We start from the raw sequence: 27,913 nt of genomic DNA, 5'->3' as shown, positions 1-27,913 counted from the left end.
GGCTAGGAACCTATTTAAATTTTTTACATTGTTTCTTATGGGAAACACTGCATCGTTTAACGTTGTTTCGCTTAACGTCGACTTTTTCAGGAACGAATCAACAACGTTAAACGAGGACTCACTGTACTACTAATTGATAAAGTGATTTGAATCATTTCTCAAAATATGATGCCAAAAATGTTTAAAATATGAGTGATACTTCATGAAGGACCAAAATAATAGTGCCAAAGGGCTAATAAGAATAAGCCATCTAAGGTTGATCTTTTTATTTTGTGTCCGTAAATGTATTTCCTTAAAGGGCTTTTTTTTAATTAACGAATTGTTTGGATGGATTTATTGGTGACCTATAATGAAGGCATTAATATGAAATATTATTATGTTGTTAGCATGAGGATCGACAGAGGGCCGCTCTGGATTTTGGCCGTGTCTGCACTGCCATGTCGCTGCTTAATTTCACTGAATCAGAGGCAAAGGTCATTTGGTCTGTGTTGGCTGCCATATACCACTTAGGCACTGCTGGAGCTGCCAAAGGTAATTCATTTTGAATTTTATTGCTTTTTTTAGTTTTAATACTTGAGGTTTTCCTAGGCATAATTCAAGTTAAGTTAAGTTTACCTTAACCAGTGGACACTATTGTATTAATCAATTCATTATCCAAGTCTGTATTAAGTAGATTATTTACTGTTCACTTTTTTACACATTGTATTCATGGAATTCATTCCTGCATGCGTGAAGCATTGGTAAATGTCAAGGTAGTAACTAGAAGAAAAAATTGGTTACATTTAGAGGGGGTACATTTTGAGTAGGTTTGATTTGAAGGATGTTGACTTTTCACTAATCTCCCTATCATGTCTGGGGGTTTGAACCCCTTGACTACCCTCACTCACTCTGGCCTTCATTCATATGTCACAATTACACTGCAAGAATACTTGTATTTCTGAACTAATTGCTTCAAATGGCAACACAGTAAAATAATTTTACTGAGTAATTTACAAGTAAAACGTTTGTTTTCTTTTTTGACTGCTTGTCCTAATTATTGAAAATCTGGCTGAATTTTTGTGTGTCCAATCACCTTTATGTTAATTATTTTGCTCTAATATGTACTTGAAGCCATTTTTGAAGCAAATACATACTTGCAAGTATATTCTTATTACAAAAAACACTTTTCCCCTAATGCTTTTTTTTCTGTAAATTGATTCATGCAAGTTGTAGTGCAATCCATTGATGCAAACATTTATTTTTTTCAATTTATCGCAGCTGGGAATGGTGCTAGTGGCAGGTGGCAGTTTGCAAACCCGCAGGCTGCTCAAAGGGCGGCACGCTTGCTCGGAACGTCAGTGGAGGAACTGGTTCGCAACGTGCTGAATGGAGGGGGAGTGGGTGCGGGTGGTGCAGGGACACCGCTGCTGCCGCGCTCGGCTTCTTCGTCCTTCCGCACTCCATCTCCCATTGAGAACCACACGTCCACCGGGATGAGTGGGGTGGAGGCGCTCGAGGGTGCAGTGGTGGGAATGTACGGGGAAGTGCTGAATGCAGTTGTCGCTCTAATCAACAGGTAAGTCGGTCGTCCACCAATGGCAAAGGTAGAGCAGTCCATACAGGGGCATCTAGCTCTTTGGTTCTTTATCAATCTCCTTCATCGGATTAATTATTCATATTTATGCAAATTGGGTGACTCAAATCACACTGTGTCCCTTGATGTGGAGTAGTTATAATCAAAATGTAATAATTCAATCCTTGGCGAGTTGATTCAGCAAAAATTCTTATTATACAGCAACTTTGCAAATTCCGTATTATTACCAATGTGTATGCGACTGTTACCAGTTTCAGTGTACTGAGCATCATGTTTATCTGGTCGCAAATGCACCAAATGTCATTTTGAAGCTCATATATGCCTTATCAACCTTCTTCAGGGACTTAATTATTCATATCAGTGCAAATTGGTTGGCTTAAATGAACCTGTATAATTTGATGTGGAGGTGTTATAATCTTCATATAATTCATTCAAACCTTGCGAGTTTATTCTGTGAAAATACTTATCATGCACCAAATTTTTTAATTCCACATTACTATGTGTACGGAACCTTAACCAGTTTCCATAAAACAAGCATAATTTTCATGAGATCACCAATGCACCAGGCTTCATTGTGAAAATGGCGCTTGGTACACGTAGGCATAGCCAGAGAAATATTCTGGGCTGAGTATTCATATGACCACCCCCAACATTAATCAAATTATCATGAATTCAACTAATTATGGGCCATGGGTTCATGATAATTTTGTGCTGCATTTATTATATTGAAAGGTTCACTCTTATATTGATTTCTGTATATTCGTTTTGTCAATGTATTGTATGTACTAAAAGCACATGTTTGTATTGATTGCTAATTATATTTTTTTCAGATCCATCTGCACCACTGTGCACACTGTTTCATCCCTCCTAGTGGTGGACACACCTGGTTTTCAGAATCCCACTTCTTGCGCCAAGCAAGGGGGAGCAACGTTTCATGACCTGTGTCACAATTACCTTCAAGAGCGACTGCAACTTCTCTTCCATCAAACAGCGTTGGTGGCACCTCGGGATAGATACATGCAGGTGAGTAGCACTGTGTGACCTTTTTAAGCTCCTGCTATGGTAAAATTATTTGTAGGTGATACCTTCTTTCATGATGTTCTGTTTCATCCCTCATGGCATGATGTGCATGGTAATGCATTCGTAGTGAGCAAATGAGTGCTTACTATTTTTTCGGATGGGCTCCTATTGTGCTTATGAGTCCCCCTCACCTCTTTTAAATTTAGTCTTTTATAAAAATGATTATAAAGCAAGCATCCTAATATGTACGTGTGAATTTAAAAGAGAAACATTGAAAGAAAATTTAGAAGTTGAAGATTTTGTCAATATCTTGGATTTTTAGGATTTAAAGTTTACATTCTATACATTCCATTGGTTGTTTGAGTTTTTGTAAGGACACTTATGTACACCTTGGAAATGGTACCCACTGTATAAATGACTATATATGACAAAACCTAACTGTCATTTGAAAAAATGAGCTTTGATGTAGGTGAAATGATGGATTGGTTTAATGATTAATACATTCACTGCAACACCAATGTTTTGTAGTTTGGTGAGGAGCAAAGTTATTTCTTTGTCTATTTTCACCAATTGGCATCAGACAGCTCCGTGATCAACACTGGCGTGATGCCAATTTGGTGTCAGCCATAGTGGATGTGTTTTCCCCATTCTTATACGAATGTATACGAATTTTATACAGGTTTATACAATTTTTTCATTGGGGAAGTATACCTGTTTCATGTACATTTTTGTTAATGGATTATTATGTAGTAGTTTTTTACTCAGTTTTGTAAAACAGGATGTTTTTTCTGATGATTTACCCTTTTTGAATAAGTAAAATATTGGATAAGATAATGTACCCTTGTCACAGTGGGGAGGCTCATTAATTTTACTTATTCTGGTTCTGTCACAGGATTTGCCATATACTATGTGGTAGGGATATTGTTAAGAGTGGATGCACAGCTAGGAGTTAAGGCTGGGGGGTTTTTAGGAGCAACTAATTCTGGGGGGTATGGAATATGGGAGGTGTGGGTGCCCTCCCCCAGAAAATTTTTAAGATAAATGGTTCAAAATGATGAGTTTTTATGACTTTCTGAGGGATATTTATTAATCTTTACACTATTCTATGAGTAATATTTATTCAATTAAGTAAAATGGATTAAATTTTAAAATTTCTCCGAGTTCTGGGAGGGGTTTATCCCCTAAAACCCCCCTCGCTGCGCCACTGGTTAAGAGGGCACTAAATTTGGAGAAATAATAATGACCTTTCCCATGAGGCTGTTTTTGGATTGACTGTTGTGATATTTGTGTCTGCAGGAGCACATTGACGTTGCCTACGATGATGAGGAGATGGACATGGAGGATGAGGGTGTGCCCAAGGGGGACGGGAGCAAGGGGAAGAGTGGCGACGGGTGCTCGCTGTGGCAGAGCCCGGCTCCCTTGGTGGCCCTCCTCGACAAACCACCTCCCGGCCACTCCCTGCGCATGATACGCTCCTCTCAGGCCGACCTGAGGGAATCTGAACGCCACACTGGCCTCTTGTGGTTGCTGGATGAGGAGGCAGTGCTGTATCAGGCAACCAGTGATGACAACTCATTCCTTCATCGTCTGTTTGAAAACCACAGTGATAGAGGTAAGGATTTAGGTGCATGCTATGATTTCATAACTATGACATGAATGAAGTATGCATGAGATATAAAGTAAGATTTTAATGAGCTATGCATGTACTATGAGTCAAAACAGTTTCCCATAAAAAGGTGTGGTACCATGCATGTTATTTGACAATGTTTGACTTCCTCTATTGTTGCACATTATTCAAAGGCCAAACTTATAAAGATCAAAATTAAAACACTATTATGATGTATGGTCTTAGTCGCACTGCTTTATTGAAAGCAAGGAAAATGTAAAATGTATAAGTAATATCCATTACGTCTGAAGCCAACCACGGATTATGGAAAAATGATCTCCCTGGGCTCTAGACTTAATGTGGAAAATAAAGAAATACAATTGTTAATATCTTACGCTGCCATGCAAAATTTTTTGAAACCCATTATGAAGTGGTCATTAGTGCACTGGTAAAAGTCATTGTGGTGGAAAGAAAATTGTTTTCCTCTATATGAGTTTTGATATGCCGATTATTAGATTAGATGATCCTACTATAGTCTCTGTACCGTAGGGTGGTGTACGGGCCTGGCTACCTGAGTTCGTCCCATAGTTTTTGTGATCGGTCCTGTCCTCCCCCCGGCGCTTGCCTACTGACTCAGGGAGGTGGCGGGCCTGTACGCCAGCTACCTGAGTTGGTCTGGTAGAGTTTTTAATGGTCGGTCCTTTCCCCCCTCCCTGGCGCTCAGGGACCCACACACCTACCCCGGGCATGGGCCCCAGCTACCTGAGTCGGTCTCGTAGAGTTTTTAATGGTCAGTCCTTCCTCCCCCCCACCCTTTCCTGGCACTCGCGGTCCCACACGGGCCCACCAGCTACCTGAGTCGGGCCCATAGAGTTTTTATGGCTGGTCCTTCCCTCCCACCGCGGCTTGTGGACCAACTACCTTCTATTTTCAATTCACTCTCCAATACTTCTTCCTCTCTTGACATCTTCGCCTCCCGCTCTAATTTTAATAACCAAGTGAAAAGTCTATCTTTCTGACACTGACCTTTTTTATCTGTTGTATAAGCTGAAAATGATTGTTATTTATGATATTATTTTTTTTTACATGTTCATTATTATATTTATATAATTTATTTTGCTTATAAGCCCAATGTAAAGGCCTTAGTGCTGTTTTTGGTGTGACATAAATAAATAAATAAATAAAAATAAATAAACTCAGGTAACTGGCAGCTCCATACCCCACCCTACTGTATACAGACTATAAATGACCACAAACTTATTTCTCTTTGTAATAGCATGGATATGAAAGAAAAATAGTAATTAAAGGTGAATAAGGGAATTGAGAGGCTTAATTCATCCTTCACCATCAGATATAACAAACACTCAGAATAGCTAGCGATTTTCCTGAGATTTTTAGCACTCCTTAAACAGAGTTTCCATTGTATCTTCCATGCATGTAGTTTCATTATGTATCTATCATCTTGTTGTTTTCAGAGCATCAGGTGCTTCTGAGGAAGGGACCTGGTGGTGGTGATCAGTTTGTCCTCAACCATTTGCAAGGGACCAATCCCGTCTTGTACTCGACCACTGGGTGGCTCAAAGCATCCCGGGAGAACCCACTCACCCGAGTGGCTGCATCACTCCTTCAAGATTCTGCCAGGTACTCATCTTTTTCTATCAATATATGTATTTTAACTATAAGTAATCATTTCAGATTTACAGTTGTGGAAGTTTTTTTAGACTCATTATGATGATTAACTGAATTTTCAATTGATAAACCAAACCAGGTTTCAGCGCAGTAGTAATAATAAATAAATATTTTATTGGTCCCGTTGATATGTAGTGACATATATAGGCCCCGTCAATAAAGTGACAGTACATATATAAAGAAATTTAAACAAAATACAGCAATATTACATGTCTTTATACAAGTATTCTTTTACATTGTAAAAACAATTGTCAAGTAAATATTCTTTTAATTTATGTTTAAAACATTCTAGTCTTTGCACATTTTTTATTCCATCTGGTAAATTGTTAAACAATTTGCATCCCATATATGCAGGCCCTTTGCTGAACAGAGAAAGGTTGTGAGTACTAGTTATATAATTAGATTTTTTTCTCGTATCATGATTATGAACATTTTCATTTGTCTTCAAGTTAAATTTACCTCCAAAATTTTTTACCAATAATATTGACTCATACATGTAAATACAAGACAGAGGCATAATCTTCAGTTTTTTAAATAGGTCTCTACAACTGTCTCTTCGTCTTGCATTACAAATAATTCGTATGGCCCACTTTTGTAATTTGAAGATTCGTTCGGATTTAGGGGAATTTCCCCATGCTACAATGCCATATTTCAGTCTACTATATATGTGAGCATAATATAGCGTGATGGCTGTGTCAGTATTTGTTAATATTATCATTCTTCTGATCAAGTAGCAACCAGAGGCAAGATAGTCAATATGACTGTCCCAACTGAGGCAAAGAGCCACCACCTGAGTCTGAGACAAAGTACAGTACAATTGCTGTATTGGCACCCTGAAATTATAAGTGTGGATTTAAAACTAACTTATTTTTCATTATGATTATCCAATGTATCATTTAAAGGAATTTTTATCCGTGATCATTTTGTCCATTCTGTAGCACTGGCCAGTAAACTGGAAAATCAGTAATGTCATTTCTGTATTTTAAACCAAAAATGTTTGCTGATTAATTATAAATTCATGATTTGAGTTTGGAACTTGGAAAATAATCCTTTCAAGGAATAAAAGCCCTTTAAAAAATTTTAGACTTTCAAGTAGATCTGTCATTTCAATCACTTCTTATGATTGAGATAGCCATTTCACTTATTCCACTACTCCTTATTAGGTTTATATTTAGTGTATAACTAACAAAACCACCAATAACCACCATTTATTAGCTAATATTTTTTCTTCTTTTAACAAAGGGATGAAGTGAGTCGCCTCTTTGCCAGTGTAAGAAGTGGACCAGTTTCAAGTGTAGCTCTCGGTGGCACCACTGTGGGCATTGAAGGTTCCCAGTCACTGAGGAGAGCCTCAAGCATTCGGAGAACTCTCGATTCAGGAACGGCTGGAATTAAGAGGAAATCACTTTGCCTGCAAGTCAAATTCCAAGTGGTTAGTATTTTAGTAAATATTTTTTTCCTCTTTTACCCCTACTTTCCTTTCCTTTGGGCTACCACCTTGTTGCAGTGGAAAAACTAGCACATTCTTATCACCCTTTAAGCTTTTTTGGCCGGATTAATTCTCAATTACACCCGGTACGGCCACCCATGTCAGATGTGTTGAAGGGTAGGAGACAGACGAAAGGTTGTCCATGTGAAATTGTCAAGTAAAAAGCAATGGTGGAATGAAAGTGGGAAACACTACCAATTATCTTTTCCGTTAAAACATAGAGTACAATGAAGTGATCCTCAGATTTCATGAAATGAGACATAGGGCAAGTGTCATTCACTGTGGGAAGGTAAAACTCGCACCACTCCCCTCTGGCGGATATGGATTCAAATCGCAATCTAGTTCTGGTCAAATTAAATTTAAAATTCAAAAGGCTGAGGAAAATCAGAAATGCAAGGAAATGGAATGTAGAAGGAAATAGGTAAAATCACTATCGGGCTAGCCATTTCAAAAATTAAGGCTCAGAGTAGATGGAAGGAGTATGTGGAGGATCTGTATGACAGCAGGACAGGCTGGAAAGATTGAACGTAGAGGAGGCAAGTGCAATAGAGGAAGATAATCTTGGTCTAAGGATCTTAGGCCCAGAAATCAAGAGAGCCCTTTGTGATATGAATGCTAGGAAAGCAGTGGGCGTTGACTATATACAGTGTGAGTTTTTGAAGAATCTAGGGAGGGATAGTAAGAAAAGGTTTTTTGAACTAGTACGCAGGAACTATGAGGAGGGATATTGGCTGCAGGATTTCGTGAAGACGGTTTTAATTCCTCTTCCGAAAAAGAAGAAAGCTGTGGAATGGGGACTTTATAGGACTATCAGCCTAATATCGCATGCGGCAAAAGTGGTACTGGGTATATTGAACAGACGAATGGAGGCGAGGGCAAATGAGTATTTGGGTGAAGATCAGTTTGGTTTCAGAAAATGGAAGTCAACTCATGATGCAATAGCAATAATGAGGTCCCTCGTGGAGAGTAACCTAGAACATGACCAGGAAGTGTATGCCTGTTTCGTGGACTTTGAAAAAGCATTTGATAGGGTGAATATATGTACTCATGAAAGTAGGCTTAGATTGGAGGGATAGACAATTCATTTGTAATCTTTTTATGGCCAAGAGTGCCCAAGTGAGGGTTGTGAACAGAGAATCAGAATGGGCAAGCATTGGCTGAGGAGTGGTGAGGGGCTGTCCATGATTGACATTGCTTTTTAACGAGCTTGCTGAGGAGATGTTGAGAGAGGTGCAGTATAGTTGATTCACTGGTGAGGGTCCAAGTGGCTGTCGGCTCTTGTGGATACATTATGCAAGCGTTATGAGATGTATGGCTTGAGGCGTAATCACAAAAAGTCAAAAGTTAAGCGGTTCTATGAAGCAATGTGAGCTAGGAATGTGAGACTCAATATAATGGTAGGTAGGAAAAAACTTGAGCAGGTAGAATAATTCAACTATTTGGGCAGCACATTGGAGGAAAATGGGTGCAACAGGAGGGATATGAGGAGGGAATCCCTATAGCAAATACAGAGTTCATGAATTGGAAAGAGTTGATGAGAGGATCCTTATTTAAGAGTTTATAGGAAGGGCTTGTAAAGAGTCTGATCTGGAGTGTAAGACCTTGAAAACTGGAAAAATGGACCCTTAGAAAGGAGAATGACGAAAGATGGAGAGGAGGAGGAACGACAAAGTGCTGGACATTGTGAGTGAGATGAGAAGGCTTCTTGATGAGATACGGAGGAGACAGAAGGTATGGATGGAATGAGTACTGAGCAGCAAGGGGATGTTGAAAACAGTGCTTAGGGTTGAATGTTGGGAAGAATGAGGGAGAGGAATGAAGAGAATGGGATTTTTTGATAGAATGATAGGGAGTAGGCCTCTTTGTGAATGGAAGAGGGGATGGGATGCTGCCAAAATATATCAAAATACTCCATGCTAGTTTACCTTTTGTGGTGCACACTTTAATAATAATGTCAACATTTCAGTAGTTTGGTATGATTTTAGATAGCTGCTTCAACATATTTCCTTGAAATAACATCTTTTGTACACATCCTTATTCCCTATAGATATATGTCCCTTTGGAAACTTTTCTTTAACCCCTCTAAAATCCTCTCATCTATCTATGTTAGGTTACATATAATTTTTATTCTTACCACACTTTTTTACCAAACTGCCTTTCTAAGGATTTTGGTTACTCAGTGCATCACGTCTATCCACCATTAGCTGGGGAAAAGAGTGTTATCCCTCTCTCATTAGCTGTCTCTTTTAAATACCTTAATTACTCTTATATTTTGTGCTTATGTGCTGCCCAAACATTTTAATTGATCAATCTTATCAAGTTAATGGTGATTAACTGTACGTATATTGAGTCTCTCATTATTTGCTCTGAAATCTTAAAAATAGTTTGATTTCTTATGATCAGGCTTAATTCTGTATTGTTTGCACTGTTTACGTAAGGCATCCACCTGCAGGTGTTTTATTGGCTGACTAGTCAGTTACAGTTCATGGGCTTAGTCATTTATTTACCCTCTTTCACAACCACATCTAATCATTCCCTGACCTAGCTCATCATCATTTTAGCAATTGTGTAATTCTGCCAAGTCACTCACTCAGTGATTTTTCCTGTAGGTTGGTTTAGATATGTGGGAGTAAAGCCACCCAAGACTGATCCACCGGCATGTGAAATTCACTCAGTATAATGGGGCCATTTCCTTCCCATGGGATACGTTGAGGATTTTTGTTTTGGCACTGTACAAAGGTCTCTAATTTAAACCATGCTCCCCCAATATAAGTTATAAAAACAAAGGTATTATTATGTTCAGCAGGTTTCAACTAATTTACTTTAAGGCATAACCTGTGCATTACGTACCTCACAGCAATATCTTTTGGTTGTGCCATCCAATAAACTTCATTTAGTTTTGGAAGGTGCAAAATCAGTCTGCTTGAATCTTGCAACCCTCCCTCAATATATGAAATTTTGGCGTGCTATTTTTATTATTGCAGTGAATTTGCATCACCTGTTTCTTTGTGAACACATCTTCTGGTGGCATTGAGATAATTACAATTAAGGTTTTGTTAATTGCTATTTCTTGATTATTTCAGGATGGCCTCATTGAGACTCTGAGGCGTACAAGGCTAAAGTTTGTGCATTGCTTCCTGCCACAACACGATGCTGGCCTCTGTGAAGTCAAGGCCACAATAGGAAATGGAGACATTAACAACATACCCCTCAATGTTCCTCTCTTGCGATCTCAGGTGAGATATTTAAGGTTCCTCAGTCCATAACAGTGCTGCATGCATCTTGCCAATAGTTGAGGATGGAACATGTTTTTTAAATACTGCATGCTCATTCTTCAGTTTTGGGGACAATCACAATTTATTTTTTATGAGTAAAGATTTTTTTTCTGTTGATGTAAAATATTTGTTCTATTAAGGTCCCATCTCTATGTTACTTCAATATTGAAATTTTTGTCCATTTTTAGAATGGTATTACAATTTAAAGCAATACCCTTCAATTTCACTGTAATAAACTTAATTTTTCGTCATTATTTCCAAAGTCCCATTATTATTGCTATGAGTATTTTCCTTCTCTGCTTGAAAACTTTTCTCAATAATCATATGTTTATGTTACAACTTGGAATAAGTGTACTCATTTTAGGCTTTTTATCAGGCTTCAATATTCGATTGTCAAAGAGATGTTTAATTTGCATGTTCCTATTTTTTAATTTTATGTTTACTTTGTTGGAAAATCACATTTATCAATTAATTTTTAAATTTGTTGGCCGGAAATCGAGGGATCCGGGTTCGAATCCCGGTCAAGGCGAATGATTTTTTCTCTGTGGATTTTTCGCACAATTGTGCATTGCGGGTGACTCCCGTAAAAGTTATCACCGTGGCTAGTCCCGGTATACTTAAATTCGTCAAAGAGAGAACACCTATATGTGTTCAAAGTTCGGACTTTACTCTCCGGCTGTGGCGCCGTGCGCACGATTTGGACTGCTCGTCGCATAATATGCTCAGCAGTCCATACCACCTTGTCCGGTATAGTCCACAAATTTCCACAGGGAAGAATGACGCCTCGGTAGCTTAACTGGCTAAAGCACTCGGCCGGAAATCGAGGGATCCGGGTTCAAATCCCGGTCAAGGCGAATGATTTTTTCTCTGTGGATTTTTCGCACAATTGTGCATTGCGGGTGACTCCCGTAAAAGTTATCACCGTGGCTAGTCCCGGTATACTTAAATTAATTAATTTTTAATTACCTCATTTGTCTCATTCTTTGAAAACATTTGCTATTGTTAAAAATTCTCACTTACTTAATACATATTTATGTGTGTACATAATTTTAGTTGCCTTGAAGTTCCGAGGATTAACTTGAACTATTGCTCATATTCAATTTTATGGGTGCACTTTCTCAAAAATGTTAATTATGTGGAAACAGTTATCAAGTGCTCTATTATTATTATTTTTTTTTCAATATAGTTGAGAGGCTTCCAGACAGTTGCTGCTGCTCGGCTCTATAAGCAAGGCTTCCCAGATCACTTGCTCTTCTCTGAATTCCGACGACGATTCTCCCTTCTCGCTCCATCAACCGTGCAGTCAGGGAGCGACATCAGCTCAGACCCAGGCATAGGAAATTCTTTGCCATCGGAAGACGAGCAAGCCGTTATCACGGACATGCTGCAAGCAATGGACCTTGATCCATCATCTTACCGGCTGGGGATGAGCCAAGTGAGTACCTACCTTTTTATTCTTTTTCCTTTTCATGCTTCATTTCAGAGAAGACTGCCCTGTTTCCAGTCCCTCTAATAAGGTTGCTGTTGGTTGAGGCTTCAATTTGAATCACCTTAAAAAACCATGCATTATTGTTCAGTTTTGGTAGGCATTAAAGTATCGTATCAATTGCTCCCTTGCTTAAATTTGGTATCACATCTGAGCGAAGTATCCCGAAGAGAAGTTCTATAGCAATGTGTCACACAAGAAGCCTATTAAAATGAATTTGGTATGGCATCCGTTCTTGGAAATCCTGTTAGTCTTGAACCTCAGTTGTGTACACCTCATAAATCAGATTGTTTCATCGCACATATTGAAGTCATTCAAGGAAATAAACTCATAAGTAGCTGTTGGAGTCACTGTTGGGAGCAAACTATGCATGCAATTCAAAAAAATCCGCATAGGAAAATGATTTCCCTTGATGAGGAGAACTTGGACGGAATTTGTGCCAAGTGCTTTATCACTAAAGCCATTTAGGCATAATTTTCCTCTGCAGACTTTTATTGGCTTTAAAGAACAAGGTGATTTATGGTGCCATGCATGCAATGTCTCAAGACATCATGTTTTTGCACATAGCCCTGCAGTTCTGAGGCCAAAGCTAGAACTTTGAATGCTTCACCATAGACATTATTTAAGGAAATACATAGCTGGGGACTATTCAGTGCTGTAATGGAGTCACCCATGATTGCCCACAAATTCGATGACTCCACAGAAGAAAAATAATTTATCCTGGTCAAGATTTGAATCTGGATCGCCTGAATTTGCAGTGGGTACTCTACCACTGTTACTAAGTTACCCAGGCATATTTGATTCCGTGTAGTTCCTCGGTAGAACATATGTATCAAATTGAAGGGTCTCTCACTCGGTCTGTCATTATGGCTTTGTTAGTGGAAGACCAAAAGACTTTTGACCATCTGGCTGTCAGTTCACTAGGACTCAACTGCTGAAAATGGAGTTTTTCTGCTTGTAATGGGATTAGACAAAAGGCACCTCTCATATCAAAGTAGGCCTGCCTCTCAGCACACAAGATATTTAAAATGCTAATGGAGGTGTGATTCCGGTGTAAATCAGGGAAATCAGAAACTTCAGCCATGAGGTGTATACTTATGGTTGAGACTCAGAGCAACATATATATTTGCTATTTAGTATTTTATGTTTTTTTCCGTTAAAGAAAAGGTCATGGAATCCTCGTATAATTTAATATGTTTGTAATTGGTTTGTCTGGAAACAAGAAGGTTAGATTTTTGTGCCATGTAATAACATACACCTAGTGAGGTTAACTTTCATCTTTTCGTTGTAAATTAACTCAATGATGCAATCTGAAGGTTAGTTTCGATAAAAAGGATAGCGATCACCACTGACATGGGAGCCACATGGGAGCTAGTGCTTCAGCTGGGATTTGAACGTGGAACTCTTGCATGTAGTCCAACATTCTACCCACTTGGCCATCACGCTCCTGTGAAATAAGCAAAAGCAAAAAAAATATTGTTTGTCAGTTCGTGCTATTATTATAGGTAATTTACAGGTTTAGGCTGGTTAATATGGAACATCACATTAGAGTTTTCATCATCATCATCAGTGATTACTGTCCTTAGACAGGTTTCCACTGGACTTCTCTCCATCTTTCTCTATCCTGAGCATCCTCCTTTAGGTCTTTGTATTTTCTTCCTCTTCTTATATCATCCAACATTCCCATCCTCCTTCTTCCTCTTCCTCTCTTTCCTTCTATCTTCCCTTCTATTATTCTCCGTTCCAAACAATTCCTTCTTAATATATGCCCTAACCAACTTGCCTTCCTCTTATGAATCATATGTATTAATTTTCTTTCCTCGCCTATTCTTCTTAGAACTTCCTCATTCTTCACTCTGTCAGTCCACTTCACTTTCAACATTCGTCTCCATACCCACATTTCAAAACTTTCTAAATATCTCTCCTCCTTCTTTTTAACAGTCCATGATTCACATCCGTACAACACTACACTCCACACAAAACATTTCATAAACCTCTTCCTCATCTCTATTGGAATTCTTTTTGCTGTTAACAATGCTTTTACCTTTCCATACGCTCCTTTACCTATTGATATCCTTCTTCTTATTTCCTCAGTACAACTTCCATTCCATCTTACCAGACTTCCCAAATATTGGAAAGTCTGTACTTGCTGTATGATATTTCCTTCTAAGGATATACAAACACAACCTTCTTTTCTGCTGATTCTCATCACCTTGGTTTTATTTATGTTTAAGTTCATTCCAAATTCCCTCCCCACATCCATTATATCATCCATCACTTGTTGTAAATCTTCTTCACTTTCTGCCAGCACTGCCTGATCATCTGCATATTTAATTGTTTTTATTCTTTCTCCTCCTATTACAACTCCTCTAGCTTTTTCTAAAGCTTTCTCCATCATTTTTTCTGCATAAATATTGAAGAGCTCTGGAGAAAGGCAGCACCCTTGCCTCACTCCTCTTCCTATGCCAATTTCTTCTGTTTCATCATCTCCAATTTTTATAACTACTACCTGCCTACAATACATCTCCTTTATTAATCTCCTATCTTTCCAATCAATGCCAATGTCTTTCAAAATTTTCAATAACACATTCCAATTAACCTTATCAAATGCCTTTTCCCAATCAATAAAGCAAATGTACAAATCTCTATTCACTTCCATCATTCTTTCTCCTATCATCCTCAAGCATCCTATTGCATCACGAGTCCCTTTACCCTTTCTAAATCCAAATTGATCTTCTCCCATATTTTCTTTAATTCTTCCTTCGATTCTTTTTAATATAATCCTTGTAATTACTTTGGTAACATGGCATATAAGACTAATTGTCCTATAGTCTTTACATTCTTTGGCATTAAATTTCTTTGGTATTGGTATTAGAATAGTTTTAAGTAGATCATCAGGCCAGCTCCCGGTATCATATATCCTATTGATTAAATTTGTTAATCGACTCATTGCATTGTTACCTAGGTTCTTTAATGCTTCTGATGGTATTCTATCGCATCCCATTGCTTTCCTTTCCTTGAGATCCTTGATTGCCTTTTCCACTTCTCTTCTCAGTATGTTTGGTCCTCTATTCACCTCTTCACATTCCCATTCCTCTTCCAGCTCCATCTCAGAATGATCGTCTTTACTATCATATAGTTCTTTCACATATTCTTTCCATATGTTTTTGTTTTCCTCAACACCTGTTGTTGTTGTTCACTTCCATCATTCATTAGAGTTTTACTGCACATATTTGTGGTGTACATATATAGTTCATTTTTATTGGTCTTCCTTGCATTTTCCCTCTCTTTTCGGTCTTACAATTCGATAGCTGGCTTGAATTACTTCTGTGTTGCTATCGTAGTATCACCGCAATATTTGGGATCTATATTGCTATAGCTGCAAGTAAAGAAGGATCTGAAAGTGATGAAATACATAGATGCGAAAAGATTAGCTGATAGAAGAGTTGAGTGGAGAGCTGCGTCAAACCAATCTGAGGATTTGTTGACCATTGATGATCATGACAGTGGCGTAGCCAGGAATTCCGTTAGGGGGGGGGGGTCCAAAACGAGGGGGGAAAATTAAAAAAAAAATAGAGTATGGGTTTTAAACTAATTTTAACAATTTTCACAATCGAAAAAACTTCGTTTGTTAAAAAAATACTTAGTAAATTCATGATTTTTCAATAATTTGTTTTCTTTTATGAAGGAAAATAATTGTGCTTTTATATTTCGGGGGACGGGGGGTCCGGACCCCCCGGACTCACCCCCCTGGCTACGCCACTGGATCATGATGATGGCTATGGCAGCCTATTCATTCAGGGGTTCAGTGGTAGTTTTTGGGCAGTTTGACACTGCTCGTTCAAGTGCTTTTGAGCATATCCTTTCATTCTCTTTTTATCTTTTTTGTTAAAAAATAAAGGTAGCCCAGAGAAGTTGTAAAACTCTCATCGGATATGGGCGTGTCTCAGTCATTTCAGCGGCGAACTCATCTGCCTAAAGCCTCAATTCCGCCCGCGCCTCAATTTCGCCGTATACTTCCTCAAATAGATGACCTTCAATGCTTCAATGATGGGAATGAGAGGTTTTTTTGTTGAATAAGTGCCGCTTAACAATCGCCACACCCACCCATTTGGAATTCAAGGCCGACGCTTTTCTTTCGGTTTAGCCACGGTGCCATTGATCCGAAACGGCCCCATGTTTTTCGGCACTGAAATTTCGCCATAGAACGGGCGCTGAATTGGTGTGGCTGCAGTCCCTTGAGAAATCGACGTACCTGAGCTGTAGATATTTCATGCCGATTGCTAACAAATCAATCGCCCGCGTCGCGTCGTAACTTTTTATCGCTACACTTGATACATTTTTATTATCATTGCGTTGTATATCTTCGGCAGCCATCCGTCAGTTAGCTAACGCAATGGTAACGCTAACTTGACTACAAGGCTCTCATGGAATTGACTCTAAAAATTCATGCTTTTAAAATTTCTTGATTTTATGAAAATTTAAGCATAAATTTTTCATTTGAATGTGAGAGCATTTAATGCCAAACTTCGTTGAGTGCCTTAATATTAACTGTTCCGACACGTAGCCCCAGGGGAAGGTCTTTTTGGGTGGTTCAGCCCTGCCCTTCCCCTCCTTATTTTACCCCTAATGGCGACCAGTGGCGCAGCGAGGGGGGGGGGTTTGGGGGTTAACCCCCCCCCCTCCCAGAGCTCGGAGAAATTTTTAAGTTTGATCCATTTTACTTAATTGGATTGATATTACTAAAAGAATAGAATAGTGTAATGATTAATAAAATATGCCTCAGAAAGCCATAAAACTCACCATTTTGAACCGTTTCTCTTAAAATTCCGCAATTTAATTATCTCGCTCCTATCGCTTATCCTGGTGGGTATACCATACCTCCACACACCCCGGTATTAGTTGCACCTAAACACCCTCCCAGCATTAATTCCTGGCTGCGCCCCTGATGGCGACTACCCACCGTACACCTCCCGAGGAGACCACTAGCTAGCCTAGGGGTACCTATCCTCTGCCACTCAATTTTCGATATAGTTAGGTGCATTTCATAATTTTTGTGTATAACGAATGATGAATATAACTTTCAGAATTATGCAAGCGAAGTGTTAAGCCGATTTAAATGTTTATTTTTCCGATGCGTGTGAAGTGGCTAAATATTGACTAAATTGACTAAACTCATTGACCGTTAAAAATTTACTAGATGTAAATATATGTAACCCGCATACTTCCCCCCCCCCTCCTCTGGGAACAAATTTCTGGCTACATGCTGTTTAGAACTTTAATGAGGGTAGGTACCCAATAGATGGCCGAGCAATTCGTATTTGTGCGCAAACTTTTGCCCATCCTACCATTTCAATGCTGGCCTTCGTAATGACGGCGTTTACCTTTCCGCAGAATAGGACGGGAAGCTGCATGGTGCCAAGTTCTCGGTGGTTTTTATTTTAATTTTGTCCAAGGATTAGTATATTCAGTGTTTCATTCCCTAGTAATTTTAAAATTTAGTTCGTTGCTTGCCAAAATTTGACGCCTATTTCCTGACCACTAGCATGTTCTTCGTTGAGGTAGGCATCGGCACACGCTTGGCTCTACCCCAATACCTTGAGCTCGTACTTATTTTGAGATGCGGTCTTATTTAAATGTGGGTCGTGATACCTGGTTAGTGCTCGTTATATTTTATTAGCGGGCTATCTTCAATTGTTTGCAAAAGCAAAGGAGATGAACAATTTTCGTGAGGAAAACTACCACTCCATTTTCCTTGGTAACAATTTGTAAAATGGATTGGTTATGTAACGAAACAGTGTGTGATTAGTTCATAAAGGATTTTTATAAGACTTTATAAGTAGGAATAAGAGCATTAAGATAGCGTTTAGTATGACATACAGTTGAACTGTCTTCAATTGTTTGCCATGGCAAAGGAGATGAACAATTTTCGTGAGGAAAACTTGTACTGCATTCTCCTTGGTTACAATTTGTAAAATAAATTGGTTATGTAACGAAACAGTGTGTGATTAGTTTTAAAGGATTTTTATAAGACTTTAAAAGTAGGTGTAAGAGCATTTAGATAGTGTTCAGTATGAGATTCAGTTGTGGCGTTAATTGGAAGCTGTATGTACGTGCGTAAAATCTGAACTCTAACGCGGAATTCGTGGACTTTAAAATTGAAATGGTTTTTAAACATTTTTTCTCATGTCTGATACTTCCACATCTCAGTCAGGAAGCTGCTTCCGCGTCTCTGCTTTCAGGAACATTGAAAATGGCAGTTTGTCGAGATCGGTTATCGTTTAATAAAAACATCGAAAAATCGATCAATTAAAATATCGAAAACTTTCGAAACCTGGATCGGTTAATTAAAATCTGTGGATCACATTAACATTTGTCTGTGATCTAATTGCCTGCCCTACGGTTCCTCGAAACATCGCCATCTGCTCTTGGAAGCTGTTTCAGGTGAAAAGTATTTTTCGTTCTATAGCTTGGAATACGGAGGGAGAGGGAAGGAATAACTTTTTGCCAGAAAGACCGTCGCCAACCATGCAAATATCCCTTATCCACGTTTTATTCACGGCAGCGAGTGTTCCAGATGTACAAATTATGTCATTTTCCAGTGTTTTTTGTTTCTGAAACATGGGTCGTTAATATAATCGCTGCTAAGTGAAATTCGCGTCGTTTGTTTTTCTCCGGGTCGACAAAACCTCGCAGTATTAATCCTGAATCCCTTAGATTTGCCAAATACGTCTCAGTGATCATGGGAATTATACAAGCGGCCATATATGCATATTTATCAGATTCTTAGTTAAATAGGTCTCGATGGGCGATAATACAATTGCCTATACATAGAAAATGAAGGTGAAAAAAGAGGACACACGACCGAATGTGAAATGATGATGAAAAATATCTTGTATGATGTTGGGTACGATATGGTGGAAGTTCTGAATATTAGTAAAATTAGACATTGCAATATCAGGCATTGCAACTCAGTGGAAATATTGCAATGTCTAATTTTACTAATGATGGAAAATGTTTGTTTCGAGTTTAGTAATGTAAACATGGAAATTAAAGGGAGCCAGCGGAAGAAATGCAAAGTTTTTTTTTTCGTTTATTTTTCAATAGAGCGACAAAAAATCGGCTGTAACTGTGAATGTCAAGGTGAGTTTGTTAGTGAAGCGTGAGTCACATCGGATAAAAATCTCGCATTTTAGCCGGATCTTCTTATTTATTTTCACGCTAAAACCACCCACATGCAAGAGAAAAAAGCACCTCAACCAGTTATATATATGTGCTAAAAAAAGTAAAACATGAAACATATGCAATTAGTTTCACTCCCGTGAATCAGCAGTGGGTCCCGAGACATCGGGAAAAATCCGGATCAACACGCAACATACACCCGCATTATTCACCTTGCATCACGAGCCATTAGATTTTCAATTTATCTTTGGATTCGCTTATGACTCTCACAAATCACAATCGCAAGATGCCACAATACGCTCACTAGATTCCTGAAAGGAGTCCGACCCCCAACTTCGCAACGATGACTCCACCTTTTTTTTGCGGAACTTGCTCGATTTGCGGCCAATTGATCAGATTCGTTCGCTCCCAAAGAGTAGTGCGTAGTCCAACGGATCCGTTATTCCGTCCTCCAAGCTGCTGGAGGCTACGCCGAGGGTTGGTATTCGTCGAGAGAACAACACCAGGAAAAAGTGGAAACAGTAAACATGGAGCCCACATGCAAACACCGAGATCTCAAACACTCGCGATCCCTGTGCGCGATACCCCCGGGTCCTGTGACGCAAAAAAGCTCTTCCTTGGGCAACTACAGTCTTGAGTTTCTCATTTCCCAAGAGAGGAACAATGTAGTGCGAGACCTAACGGCTAGTAGGAATATCCTTACTTCGTCTCGTTGAAAATATGGGCGTATATTTGACTGATATACTTTATTTTACGTTAATTACAGTGTTAAACGACGTTTGCAAAAATCTTCTTACATTTACCTAAGTGAGAAAAATGTCGGCCTGATGGGGAAAATAAGTAGGTATTGTTAAAAAATCATAGAACATGATCGATGACGAAAAATATAACAGATTTTCTTTCAATCGATTTGAATTCACGATATCATTCTGCACAGTCCACCCAGAGGTCGGTTTGGACGAGTGAGGGAAGAGCTCTGCTCAGACTAAAATTTTGTAATTTCTAATATTCAAGGCTACTTTTTTTCACCGATATTTTGATGCAGGTATGCGAAAGCTTCACCCGGTACGTGAACAATGGATCATTTGGTCAATAGTCGCAACGCTGCACCCACTAGGCTACCACGTCCTCCCCTCTTTGAAGGGATAAAATAAAATAAAGACGCGAAATGGCTAATTTTTACACAGAATCAAATCGAATTATTCCTCCCGGGATATCAAGGTTTAAGAAATTCGGACGCAAATCGATGGTGGAGGCTTCACCCCTTTTCTCGTTGGGACGTGTCTATCTATGTGGTGCACATCAACTCGGCCTCCGGCACAGTTTGATAGCATTGAGGGAATGCGCGATAATAACGGAACCGACCTTTCCTCCATTTCACTTTTTTTCGACGAATGAAAAAGAGAGAGGCGCTACACTCATCGTGGAGTAGCGGAAGGTGAAGGGCCGCAGAAAAGGACGCATTACCTCAAGGGGCGCCCGCGTTTCAATTATAATGGACTCCAACGGTGTGAGATGGTTTACCTTCAGCTAGTTGAGCCAGAAGTTAACTTCCAAAGTCAGGGTCATCATCGTCATCTGTAGCCTTACAGCCCGGTGTGGGCCTTGCCTTCCTCTATCCAGTTCTTTTAGTTCTTCCACCTGATTTTTGGACACAATCGAAAAAGATATACATGCAATTAGTCATCCGAGCGATTGATGCTATTATTTTATTAATCGAGACATCGATACTATCCTCAATAGAACAAGGAAAAATGTCATCGTAAGCCTTTCTTTTTTGCCGTCTATTTCTTTTATTTTCTTCTCCTGATCACGTCTACCGTAGTATGACTGTAAAAGAAGGATATGTTTCGCGTCGTCTGAGAAAAATCTCTGAATTTACTTAGTAAATTAGGCTATCCTTAACTCTCCATCCTAAGTCGCCTAACATATGTATGACACAGTAATTTTTGTGTTAACAGCTCATGTCGCATTTTGCCGCCCTGAGCTGTACTCTATTTAATCCAGGTATCAGTCCTACTTCGTAAGGGTCCCACTCTCAAACAGCGTACTTCTAGTGACCCCTTAGTATGTAGAGTCAGGTAGCGTATCTTATTTCACCTCTCTGCAGCTGTAACTTATCAATCTGTGTAGAAGCGGTGGAAATAGCTATCTTGGAAAGTCCAGAGTTTATGTTCCGCCGTTGAAAAGTGAAAAGACAGAATGGAGTGAAACCAGCACCCTGATGGGTAATTTCGACTGGCCATCAAAGACATCCGTGAGTCCATGGTTCGTGTCAATTTTATGGGTTCTTTTGTGGCTGTGTCGCTGAGAGATGAGCTTCTTACGCTATATCGGGAGACACGTTTCCGTCGGCATCTATGTATAGTTGGGAGGGTTACCAAATGCTTTTCTGATTAAAGTCATTTTCTCCAACAATAGAATAGTCAAATTTTAAGTTGCTCTTCTGAAAAAGTTACTTCTACCTCAATCATTGCTGCACAAGGATTTCTCATAAGTCTTTGTTCTAAATTAAGTCTAAATTAACTAAAAATTAAGTCACTTTATTCCGCTACTAAGGTTTTTCGCGACTTTATTGTCTTAATGGGCAGAAACACTTTAAAGTTAATACTCTGAAAAAAAAATGATTTTTTTCTTAATTGACACCAAAAGCTTGCAAATAGGTGCCAACCTTAGAAATTTTGACTGCGTTACGAAACATATGTGTATATTAAGTCGATTTATATTAAGCTCGCCGTTAACGATTCTTTTGATTTATTTAATTAATTTCCGCCATGTTGTGTGTCTAAAAGGATCTCATGTTCTTTTATATCAAAATTCTTTTCAAAGTGACCATTTTAGTACCGTCTATTGTACGTACGAGTTCAGCTATTTGGGTTCAGTGGCTGCTTACGTCTCGTTCATGAGGTCTGCGGTTTGTAATGCATCGGTCGTCAGCGAGTTCGTATTTTCTGTCTAATGAAGCGTCGAGCCCCCTTAGCCGAGCGTGAAGCCTCACCAGCTGGAGTGGAAGGTGTCTTGAGGGTGTAGGTACTGAAATGTTGTCTTGCGTCAGTGATGTAACATCAGTGCAATTTCTTCTTTTGCTGGACCCATATCATGGGTTCGACACTCTTGCATCGCACTGGAATCGCAGGAGATTGAATTGCTATCCTAGTGTGACCACTTTCGAATAGCTATACGGCATAAATGAAAGAAGATATTATTACTTCCTCTGACAAAAAATTATAAACTTCCCACCTTTCGTTGAGGATTGACCAAGCCGCGTGACAATTCTTTTCTAAGGAAGTTTTGTCTTTTCTTTCATCACTTTATAGCAGTACTAAAAATGGTGATATGGATATTGTTAATTTCTCTATTCAGTGGATCTACTCGCAGTCAAAGTAGTACTATTTCTCCTCTGCCCAAGTATTTTACTAATATAAATACATGTACTTAATCATACTACCCCGCCAGCCACCTCAAAGAGCTAGCACACCAGCCGTTATCAAATGAGAAGGAAACGCTCAAATCTTCACAGTAAGGATCCCAAGTTCTTCCATCTGCGGAAGGTGCCTATGGAAACAAAATATTTTAACTCTTTCGGCGAAAATCGACTAGTTTCCGTGGTCCGGCAGTGGTTGCTTTTTTTCCTCACGTCCAACCTAGCGTTCATGACAAAACTGAATTACTCGCGTCGTTTTCTTGCTGAGATGCTGTCATAGTGTTAAAATTTCTTACGGGAACTCACGTATTCCTCTTTGGAAGTAACGGATTCTGTTACTGACTGACTGACGCAGATATCAAATGGAAGCTGTCAGTATCAAAGCTACGAACTCCGAGAGAGAGTTTTGGTATGTTGAAGTTATCGTTTTTTCAACAGGAAAAGAGTTGTTTTCTGCTATGCACGTGTGTGCTAAATGTGTCTCATCAAAGGTTCACCAATTTCGAAGACTTCTGTTACAAGAATTTTGCAGACATACTCACAAAATCGCCGACGCACGCGCGTCTTGATGATGGTTACTTAACGTTATTCGAGCCAGATTAAAAATAAGTGAACTATTTTTGATTTGCTTAATTTTAATTAAGTAAGAGTATGGGATGAGGATTAATCACAAGAAGACTAAGGTAATGCGGTTTTGCAAGGCATCGCGAGCGAGGAATGTGAGACTCAAGATAGAGGTAGGTGGGGAAGAATTTGAGCAGGTAGAGCAATTCAACTACTTGGGCAGCACATTAGAGGAAGGAGCTTCTGAGAGGATCGTTATGTAAGAGTTTAAAGAAAAGGTTAGTGAAGAGTTTGATGTATCGGTATGGAGAAGAATGGAGAAGGTGAAATGGACGGAGAGGAAAAGGAACGACGAAGTGCTGGATATGGTTGGTGAGGAGAGGCAGGTTTTAGATGAGATACGGAGGAGACAGAAGGTATGAATGGGGGGAGTACTTAGCGGGGAGGTGATGTTGAAAGTGGTGTTAGAGGGTAGAATGCTAGGGAAACGAGGGAGGGGAAGGAAAAGAGTAGGATTTTTAGAAAGAATGAAAAGGAGTGGGCCTTACAGTGAATTGAAGAAGGCAGTGCTGGAAGGAAATAAAGGCTCCCAGATCACTCCTTTTGGTACTCCATGGAAACCTATCTTAATCGGTAGAATACTATAATTAATAATTACTTTATAAATTGTTGTGTAAGTACACCAGATCTAGTCCTTAGGGTTTCACACCGGCGCGGGCGCGGCGTTTCTTACGGTTGGAGCTACGCCAGCACGTGTGAAGTTACGGGATACGGGAACAATGCCCCTTGAAATCCGAGCCCCTGGCTCCATAGCTTATTCTCTCCCGCCACTCTTTCCTGGAATGTCGTCGACCATTTCAGCGAAACGATTGGACGCTTAACATTGCGCCAAGGTCGATTAGTGTGATTTTTTTGATCGCTCGTTGTGACATCGGAGATGCGCAACGAGTTGGCAGCACGATTTCGTGAGAGTCAAAATTGTGGACCCCATAATATCAAAGCCGGAATGTCGGTAACCTTTTCGTGACTCTCCTATAGCGTGTTCCATTGTTTGAATCCGGAATCGACGGGGCGTTTCGATAATAAACATCCTGGCGTAAACTGGTGTGGACTTTCGTTGTTCGAACTGTTCAGCGGCTTTTCCATTTCCAACGCGTCCCTCGTCACGGAAGTGATGTCACGCCCCTTCCCCGAAATGTAGCAGTCATTCACTAACGACTATTCGTGTGTATTGAGCTTTATTTCAACCGCAGGTGCTTCTTTCTTTAACCGGAGGAGAAAAACTGAACTGTATTTCACAGTATGTATTGAAATATTGCAAATAATTTCTTTAGTTCTATTGGTATTCCACCAGGTGAAGTCTTAATCGATCCATTTTACTCTGAGGCAATATACCTGTCATAAGTAATTCTATGACTTGCTTTGGGCCAGTGTAAAGGAGCTTTAAAAGATCTCATGAAATGGAACTATTTTTTTTGCTTAATTAATAAAAAACTTTGTAAATTTCACATATCACAAAGTTTTTATATATATTTAAAAAGCTTTGTATTTAATATGAAGCAGTTTCACTTACTCATGCCTCAAACCATCAATTTTCCTCCTCATGTTTCCATGTCAGATGTATATGATTTACGCCTTCGATTGTTTCAATATTGTGTGCAGCAGTTGGGATGTATTGGATTTTATTCGATGTATAGCATGGGAAAATATGAATATTAAGAAGCCAAATTTTAGTACACTGTACAAAATTTCCCGATGAAATTTTAGGTTTCACATAGGTAGTTTTGTTATTTGAATTTGTCCGTTAAAGAAAATGGAATATTACCTGCATCTGCCTAATTGCTGGGTACAGTTTCTATTCTCAATTATTTTGGGCTGATTGATAAATTAAAAGAAACTGGATGGATGGATTGGTGTCCCTTCGACTTAACTCCGGATTTGGAAAGCGATATAGTCCCTCGTATTATTTTGGAGGAAGTCTTTCGTACCGTCCGAACAGCATACTCCCGATTCCTTATTATTATGTGGAAGCTGACAGCTCTACTTTGTGACCATTTTTCCAAAAATATTGATTCAGCACTCTATATTTGACTCCCCTCGACCCAGAGTGTGCGGTGCTGGGGTCATATATTCTTACCGATTGGAAAAGTCATTGTTGGATTATGGATTTCGCTGTATTATTGTCTCTGTGTCAGTTTTTTTTCATCTGGTATTTTTCGTTCGACCCGAGGCTGTGATAAAAAGGAATGAATTTCCTCCGGTGTTACAGATGCCTTTCATCTCCCAATTTAGCTATGGCATGCTCTTGCTTCTGGGTTTAGCTGGTCTTATATTACCGGGTATATCGATCAGGATTCATCTCTTCTGCATATCATTGGCGTTCTGTCTCAACGTTTGGTATCACATTCTTTATGGCGGCTATAAATCTTTCTGTCGTGATTTGCTGGGAAGAAGCCAGCCTCCTCGCATTCCAACCCTTCGTCGATGGACTGGCGAAATGATAGCGCCCCTTATTCGGCTTGAACAGTAATTAATTCTCCATCGCACCTTTTTTATGGGGTGCCGTATATCATCGTCCTTATGAAAATTCATGCGTATCGCTGGAGGTGAATTTCGTCCTGGTAGTGTCTCACGATTGAAAAATTCAGGCCTTCTTGCGAATGGGTGATGAAAACTCAGTGTCTTTATTTATTTCTTTGTTTCCGATGATGTTTTACTTAAATCTTTCTACTTTCCCATTAGGCTCCTTAAAAAATGACTACTTACAATCTGTATTGTCATATCACGGCTCTACGTTTCCATGGTTTCATAGAAGTGCTGCTTTTCTTCTTGCGTAATTATACCAAAATCATTGCTTTTATCACCCAGATGTTCAGTTTTTACCCAGTACCCATTCATTTTTTCGTAGGCAAAAACAATTTTAAATTTTTTTTTATATTTTCATCGGCTGCATTCAGTGCCTTGTAATCAAGAGCAATTTTAATGCATGTAATCATACTGGTTATGAATTAAGAGACTATGTCTAAGATTTTTGCGTTGGAGTTCATTGATATTTAATTGTTTACTCTACATTACTCTACATTCATGGATACGTATTCTTGAATGCTCTTCAATGATTTATGGGAAATTTTGTCGGCACTGGGAAGTCGTTACCATGAAAATTCAGTCGCTAAAAAATTATATTTTTTCGGTATTATAGCAGAAAATTTTGTGGTACTACGTCAAAATTGTCTTGTTATCAAACCGATTCCATAATTTTTTGTGCTTAAATGGTTGAATATACATTTATTTGGTTTCGGAGTGATGTCGTTGTTGTATGAGCGTTGCAATCCAACTTTCGCATTGAATCACTCCAGAGAAAAGATTTTGCTAGTCCGAAGCAATATGAATAAATTAATATAGCCCTTTTTTGAGTTTGTTGGTTTTAATTGCTTCAGTAACATCAACTTTCACCTGAAGGGGTACCAAGCTTTCGGTTTGCACCATTTCCTGATGGCAAAGCGGAGACTATGTGTAACAGGTGTTTATTCGCGACTGAGATAGTGTCTAGCTGCGGAATTTTCATCGGGCGAAGGCATAAATTAATAGAGGTAAACATGAATTCATATGCAAAGGAATCGTTGATAGGAATATTCTACGGGCTCATTCATTCAGTCTGGATAAGTAAGCGATGACTTCTTCCCCATCTCTCTCCTTCTTTTTCCGTTCTCTGCAGCCACCACTTTCAACCGTCTCAGTTTTGCGAATTCCCATGCCTATCCGTTCGGAAAAATATCTCTCTTCATTTATCGTTTCTGTCGGACCTGAAAATATAATGCGGTTCGAATATGATGTTCTCCATGTTGTTCTGAAAGATATGTATTATCAATTGCTCAACCAATCGAAGCACAGCGCGCAGTCTCCGAGTCTCTTGCGGCTCTCAGCCTGAATCGTTGAAGCACCTGAGTAATGCTTTCACTACGCCCGAAGTGGTTTTTTACGCTTTCCTTTGTATTTTGAAGGTTAAGTTTTGCGGCGCCCAATCCTAAAAGAATATAAATATGTAGCCAGGAAAAGGCTAGCGGATAGAAGAGAGAAATGGAGTTGGAGATGGAGATGGAGAGAGTTGGAAATGGAGAGCTGCGTCAAACCATTCTTAGGATTGTTGACTAATGATGATGATGAATCCTATATTCTCGATTTATATTGAAGTTGTGGTCGGACGAGTGCGAAATAGCTCCTCTCTTTTACATTTTCATCCGAAATCATTCCCATTACACGCTTGACGAATCCTAGCTTCTTCAAGACTCTGCCACGGATATTTCTCTTATGTGTTCCCCATGAAGTTATCGTAGCCACTTCATCTGTCGCCTTTATGTTGACACCATGCACAAACTTATGTATGGGGATAGTTGGACGACCCTCGCTAGAAATGCATTTGCTCATACCATGTTCTAGTCCCATCTGCAAATCTAATTCAATGCCCATCATCCTCAGAGGAGGAAAAACAATCCCCCTCGTCCCCCTCCCCGCCCCACTCCACCTATGAGGGCCTCCCTAAGAGGCTAATGACCCCGCTCCCCTCCTCCAATGCCCGCCCCACCCCTCCTCAGGAGAGGCGCCCGT

General features: G+C 39.4%; 1 protein-coding gene across 5 annotated transcripts in view; it reads left to right on the top strand.

Annotated features, from left to right (window-relative positions):
• LOC124155500 (unconventional myosin-XVIIIa) overlaps positions 1-27,913 on the top strand; it is a 730,850-nt gene that overhangs the window by 487,285 nt on the left and 215,652 nt on the right. For all 5 annotated transcript variants that reach the window (XM_046529364.1, XM_046529362.1, XM_046529363.1 and 2 more), the window contains 8 exons: positions 387-531; positions 1,258-1,555; positions 2,404-2,596; positions 3,890-4,205; positions 5,675-5,840; positions 7,131-7,320; positions 10,461-10,613; positions 11,839-12,087. In XM_046529364.1, coding sequence (XP_046385320.1) covers positions 387-531; positions 1,258-1,555; positions 2,404-2,596; positions 3,890-4,205; positions 5,675-5,840; positions 7,131-7,320; positions 10,461-10,613; positions 11,839-12,087 — 1,710 coding nt within the window. The remainder of the gene's footprint in view (positions 1-386; positions 532-1,257; positions 1,556-2,403; positions 2,597-3,889; positions 4,206-5,674; positions 5,841-7,130; positions 7,321-10,460; positions 10,614-11,838; positions 12,088-27,913) is intronic.

Source organism: Ischnura elegans, chromosome 3 (assembly GCF_921293095.1).
Source record: "Ischnura elegans chromosome 3, ioIscEleg1.1, whole genome shotgun sequence".
NCBI classification, from domain to species: domain Eukaryota; kingdom Metazoa; phylum Arthropoda; class Insecta; order Odonata; family Coenagrionidae; genus Ischnura; species Ischnura elegans.
This window is presented reverse-complemented; position numbering and strand designations above follow the sequence as displayed.